At 47.8% G+C, this 6591-nt stretch overlaps 1 protein-coding gene across 5 annotated transcripts in view; it reads left to right on the top strand.

Moving 5' to 3' along the window:
- The first annotated feature begins 2664 nt into the window (after positions 1-2664).
- Positions 2665-6591, top strand: part of TCP11 (t-complex 11) — a 679396-nt gene continuing 675469 nt past the window's right edge. The window contains exon 1 of one of the 5 annotated variants that reach the window (XM_085645656.1): positions 2665-2945. Coding sequence is in view for 1 of the 5 variants with exons in the window: in XM_085645649.1 (XP_085501775.1) it covers positions 5361-5421 (61 nt within the window). In the remaining 4 variants the exon portion in view is untranslated. The other 4 variants (XM_085645672.1, XM_085645665.1, XM_085645680.1 and 1 more) reach the window with 4 other exon arrangements.

Below are 6591 nucleotides of genomic sequence, written 5' to 3'. Positions count from 1 at the left end.
GTGTATTCTTGTGTTGTTGTGCTTTGTCCTGGTTGTGTACGTGCGTTTTTAGCGTGTGTACGGTGTGTACTCCGGCAATTTTGTTGTACAGTGCTGTCCTTGTGTCTGGCTTGGTACGACTCGTACATGCGCGATGTTGGGTGAAGGTGCTGGTGTTGGGGCCTGGGGTGCGCTCCGTACTTAGAATGTTGGAGTGGGGGTACGCTCCATACATACGTGGGTGAGGGTATGGGTCGTACATACACGGTTGGGGTGGGGGTACGGGTCGTACATACACGGTTGGGGTGGGGGTACGCTCCATACATACGCGGGTGAGGGTACGGGTCGTACATACACGGTTGGGGTGGGGGTACGCTCCATACATACGCGGGTGAGGGTACGGGTCGTACATACATGGTTGGGGTGGGGGTACGCTCCATACATACGCGGGTGAGGGTACGGGTCGTACATACACGGTTGGGGTGGGGGTACGGTCCGTACATACACGGTTGGGGTGGGGGTACGCTCCATACATACGCGGGTGAGGGTATGGTCCGTACATACACTGTTGTGGTGGGGGTACGCTCCATACATACGCGGGTGAGGGTACGGGTCGTACATACACGGTTGGGGTGGGGGTACGGTCCGTACATACACGGTTGGGGTAGGGGTACGCTCCATACATACGCGGGTGAGGGTACGGGTCATACATACACGGTTGGGGTGGGGGTACGGGTCATACATACACGGTTGGGGTGGGGGTACGCTCCATACATACGCGGGTGAGGGTACGGGTCGTACACACACGGTTGGGGTAGGGGTACGCTCCATACATACGCGGGTGAGGGTACGGGTCGTACATACACGGTTGGGGTGGGGGTACGGTCCGTACATACACGGTTGGGGTGGGGGTACGCTCCATACATACGCGGGTGAGGGTACGGGTCGTACATACACAGTTGGGGTGGGGGTACGGGTCGTACATACACGGTTGTGGTGGGGGTACGCTCCATACATACGCAGGTGAGGGTACGGGTCGTACATACACGGTTGGGGTGGGGGTACGGTCCGTACATACACGGTTGGGGTAGGGGTACGCTCCATACATACGCGGGTGAGGGTACGGGTCGTACATACACGGTTGGGGTGGGGGTACGGGTCGTACATACACGGTTGTGGTGGGGGTACGCTCCATACATACGCGGGTGAGGGTACGGGTCGTACATACACGGTTGGGGTGGGGGTACGGTCCGTACATACACGGTTGGGGTGGGGGTACGCTCCATACATACGCGGGTGGGGGTACGGGCCGTACATACGAGGGTGTACATACACGGGTGGGGGTATGTCTCGTACATACACGGGTGTACATACACGGGTGTACATTCACGGTGGGGGTGCGTCTCGTACATACACGGGTGTACATACACGGGTGGGGATTCGACTCGTACATAGGAGGGCTGGGGGGAGTGTAGGGGGCGTATGCGGGCACATGTCTCCATGGTTGCTATGGGAGTTCGGTGCGGACGGTGTTTTTTCCATCCGGTTGTAACATCGGACGCACGGGATGGATCGTACTAGCGCGGTCGGACTTCACTTTTCACATTTGTACGGTAAATCGTCCGAGGATGTGTCGGACACATTTTCAGACCCGAGGACATGTGGGGAATAATTCCCAATGCGATTCGTATGGTCTTTTTCCCACGCGAATCGTAGTTGGCAGTTTGTACGGCACTTGTACGATTCGTACGGTAAAAAGACCGGATACGAGTCATACGGGGAATTTTTTTACAGGATCGGAATCGGCACCTAAGTATTTATCTTGTTATTGGAAGGGAGATGTGTGATGTCCTTCTCCTGTTTCATGAGTTCTAGGTTCTATAGAACATAGAACCTAGAACTCAGCTTGTACCTGTTGGTCAGTTACCCTTATGGAGATGATGGATAGGGTGTTATTAATAAACCTCTACTGAACCTTAAACGCGTGTTCCTGTGGAATTAATTAGAACATTACAGAACTCAAGCGATCTTATATAAAGAAAGTTCTACATTCATGTCAGGGCCTTTCCAGAAGCGTAAAACGTGAACGTTTTACTGGTATTTTTCCCAGGGAAAGGTGGCTGTTAACCATAGTAGTGACTGCCAATACTAGTGTTATTTCTATATCTGTGGCCTACCCCTGTGATGGGGGGGATCAACAGGGTATGTGCATTCATTTTTTTTACAAAAAATTAAATTTAAAATTAGGCCTATTAAGAGCATTTCTTATTGAATAAGGGGCTAAAATTTAGGCTCATGTGTCTTTCTGCATAATATTTTTTTTTAAGTTAAATATATGGTGCTAAAACGATACCAACCAAATAGGGGGTTAGAGAAGCGCAGACATAAGGGCGCCAACTATTAATTTACAAAGTGCACGGCGTAGGATTCAGTTTATCATTAAACAGCTATCTGTTCATATGGTAGAAGACGGCTTTTTCCGCGAATGTTTTTTTACCTGACATCTTGGTCAAGAAGGCGCAAAATGGCGGTGCCTAAAACACCACGAACAAACTCTATCACGGCCATCTGTCCACAATATTAATAACATGTTCAGTCTTCCTATTACGACTGCTGAGAAGGAGCAGCATCCTTCAGTTACCATGGAGAAAGGGGAGGTTTGTTTTCAAAACATGGCCTGCCTCTATGGGCGGAGCAGCCATTGTTTAGGGTAACTGTCAGACTGTACCATTCTATTTCGTACATGGTGATTTTTTACTCCGACGTTCTTCGGTGCTCGCGAGGTGGAGGGGTAATGAAAATAGCACCCCCCCCTCCTTCCTTCAAAGTACCGTTTCGATCCGAATCCTTCGCGCATTTAACCCGCACAGTCAGACACCCCTATTTCGCATAACGATTAGTCGCGCCTGTTTTAAAGGGTTGTGTGGGGGGGGTAAACAGAGCTCCGGAAGATCCTGAATGTGAAGGTGAGTCTGAGGCTTTTGAAAACAATGCCAGAGTTTAATGCGATCAGCGAGGAAGGAAAAAGTAGTAGTTTTTCAACGATGACATTAAAGTTACATGGAGAGAATGGGTTCAGACTAGGGCTCAATGGAAGGTTCCATTGCCACAAGTAGGGGAGTGTGTGGGAGGCATGATCTTTACATATAGCCAGGGTAGCTTGAAGGACAAGGGATAGAAGGGTTTGGAAAAAAATTGTGAAAATGAGATGCGTGGAACGTGAGAATATTCCATTGTGGGAAAAGAGCAGAGGAATCCTGGGAGCATTGGAACGTTCCACTGTGGTAGACGGTCTGCCGAAACGTCGCCTATGGAAAATATGGGTTCTCAGCGACGTATTTGAATTGGGGGCTAATTGAGTCGTTTCGTGTACGCTATGGCACCTGCAAGGACTAAGTGCCTGTAAGTTCTCATGTCTCGTGATAAACAAACGAGTCTTGAAGATCAGCTGGAGTTTCTATAAATACTCTAGCATACTGTTAGGGAGCAACTGAAAAGTCTGTTTATTTTGACACGAGTGAATGATCGCAAAGTAGTTGGAGGTTGGGGTACTTTTACTGGTGAAAAGGGTTGTTAGAGAAGCTGGGATGTCCTGTATTCTGGAGAGTAACTGAGTTGTGCCACTCGTCCTAAGTTGAACGTGAGTCCAGGAGATGGTTGTAAGTTTAATGCATGCTTTGGTAAATGGCTGATCGTGGAAATTGTTGTAAGTCACCGTGATTATCGGATGGTCTCGGATACTCAAAGTGAAATGTTTGGGCAACCGAGTGGCATGTGTGCACAGAAATCCGGCGAGGGTTTGGATGGTATGCTGCTAAGTAAGTCCGTGCAGGTTTATCAACTCACCCGCAACATGCGAGTGTCTCCCGCAGTGGCATTGGAGTTATGTGGCAGGAGAGAACCGAATTTTGCGGCAGGGTTGAGTAAATTATGCCTCAAGAAAAGCCAAATAAAGGGACTTATTTCAGTTTTAAACTCGATAAAGCTGTCTGGGCATTGGTTGCACCTCATTAGTACCAGTTTAACACCCAATTATAGGAATAAGCAAAAAAAAAAGGTGGCTAGTCCAGTTTGGCAAAGGGCCTTCCGCTGCGCAGAAACACGCGTCGCTGCATTTTGAATAACTTTTGAACCTTTAGAACAAGAAACAATATTTGTTTGTCAAAATCTGCAGATTATTCAGCAGATGATGTATTATGTGTTAAATGCAGAAAATCTATAATTATGCGAAAACTCGCCGCACAATCACATAATTCCAGTGGCCCTGGTCTACTGCATTCTGGACTGTTAGCTACCATTCGGCATTAAGGATTTTGGGCCTGACTCTTTCGTGACCAGGGTCACCGAAGAGATAGACTAAGGCAGTGGTTCTTAATCTATTGTCTGGGGACCCCTGGGGTCCGCACGCCTGCTCAGGGGGTCTGCGTTGGCTTAGAAAATAATATTAGCAGATAAATACAATGCATGTAAAGAAGGACCATGTAAAATTGAAAATTCTTAAATGTTCTGTAAATTTTTAGCAATTTGATATAGGAGGCTAAAAATTATGTTGATGTACTCAGATTGATTCATGAGAGCAGTGTACGTGCATCAGACAGTGCATGGACAATAGGTGGCCTTAATTGAGTTTACTAAAGCTCCTATCTTCCCATTATAATTAAAATTGTTTTTTAAAATATTTGTTTGTGAACTAAATATTGAATCATTCGTGGATTTGTTTGATGAATGCTTGTTTCTGTATTTGTGTGTATTGTTTTGCGCTGTACGCAGATGATGTCCTTCTGTTCCTTTCTAACCCTGAAACGAGCGGCCCTTGTTATTTCCGGCTCCTCTTTGCTGAGCCATCTGGGCTACATATTAACCCTGCCAAGTTAATACTGGTGGCGCTGTCACCGTTGCTGAGCTGTGTTGACTGGCAAACTAACATACTCCTACGACGGCTGCTTCCGTTGACTTGGTATACAGGTGACGCTGCGGTCCGAGATGATCTGGTCCCTTAACCTTACCCTGCTAGCACGTAGAGTTAAGGCGGATCTGAAGAAATGTCAAAACCTGCCGCTTAATTCTTATGGGGAGGATAGCCCTCTTTAAAATGATGGTGTTACCTAGATTTTTATACCTCTTTCCGAATTTTCTGCAAGTGATACCCCGCCACATTCTGTGAGATGGATTTACTTTGCTGGTGTTTAACCGGGTCATGGCCATGTTATATGGTGCTATTGTCTCTAATGCCTTGCCGAAAGTGACCCGGGCGATCATTCTTGGATGGTGGGACGCACTACGTTGCACTGGGCGAAATTCCAAACGTACCCAACAGGCTCCTTTGTGGCAGGGCACAATGTTGAGTGCAGCGGCTGCACTAGAAGGCTTTGCCCGCTGGGATGTCTTCAGCATTTCGCAACTGGGTGACGTTTGATCTGGAACACAGCTGTGCTCCTTTTAGTAAGTTCAATCCACATATGTGCTGTCTTTGAAGCAATTTCATAAATACCTTCAACTTCGACACACACTGCATACCCACATTCTTCTTGGCACACTTCTCCCTGAATTTAGCCCCCAAGAGGCTAAGACTTTGATGGGTGCACTGGGAAGGGGTGGTGTCTCCTAGATATATATCGTACACTGATTTTTTTTCTTAAAATAAATTGTTTATTGAACATCAAACGGGGTCCTGTCATACAGATAATCAATTGCACATTTTAAGGGAACCGTGTCATTTACAAGCATTGGTGTTTCGTCTCATGTTATCGCAATTTGCAACAATACATCATGCAATTGGTTTCAGATCGTCAAGTGTTTGTCAAGGGAGGGAACATTAGGGGGTTCGCACACTCCTCCCCGATGTACATTCCACTTGGTCCAGATTGCTATCCATTTCCTGGGGCATCCACGGGCAACGTACACTGTTTTCTCTCTTGCCATACACCAATCCATGTCCTCCCTCCACCCCTTTATCGTTGGTGGTGCCGCAGCCCCCCAGAGTCTCGCTATGTTTCGCTGGACGATCATCTGCCCAAGTGTGACCCAGAGTCTCCCTGTTACATTCAGGTCTGTGGGCTCCCAGATGTTCAAAAGGCATCTTTTAACTTCCGTCCGAAGGGTCACCCCCCAGACCACACTGATGCATTTGAGGATTTTTCTCCAGAAGTCCTGAATCAGCGGACACTCCCAAATTACGTGCAGGAAGGTACCCTCCAGCCCGCATCGCCTCTTACACATCCCATCCTCACTTCTACCCATGAGCATTAGCTGCCGCCCGAGAGGTAAAGCCTGTGTAGAATTTTTAGTTGTACCAACCTCAATTTCGCCGAAATGGCGACTTCTTTAGGGGAGGAGAGTGCCTCTTGCCACTCTTCATCGTCAATTTCCAGACCGTCCCTCCCCCATTTCTCCCTAAGTGTTCTCAAAGGGTCTGGAGTGTGGTGAACGAGTTTTTTGTATGTGAGGGATATGCTTTTTTTCTGGCAGGTGTCCATCAAGCAGTCTATCCTCGAGAGGAGAGGACTCTGGTAGCGACGTTCCAGCCGGAATGTTAGCCTGTAGGGAGTGTTTGACCTGCGCGTATCTAAAATATTCTGAGTCGGCAATCTCGTACATTTGTTGTAGCGAGGC

Source organism: Triturus cristatus, chromosome 1_1 (genome assembly GCF_964204655.1).
Source record: "Triturus cristatus chromosome 1_1, aTriCri1.1, whole genome shotgun sequence".
In the NCBI taxonomy this organism is placed as follows: domain Eukaryota; kingdom Metazoa; phylum Chordata; class Amphibia; order Caudata; family Salamandridae; genus Triturus; species Triturus cristatus.
This window is presented reverse-complemented; position numbering and strand designations above follow the sequence as displayed.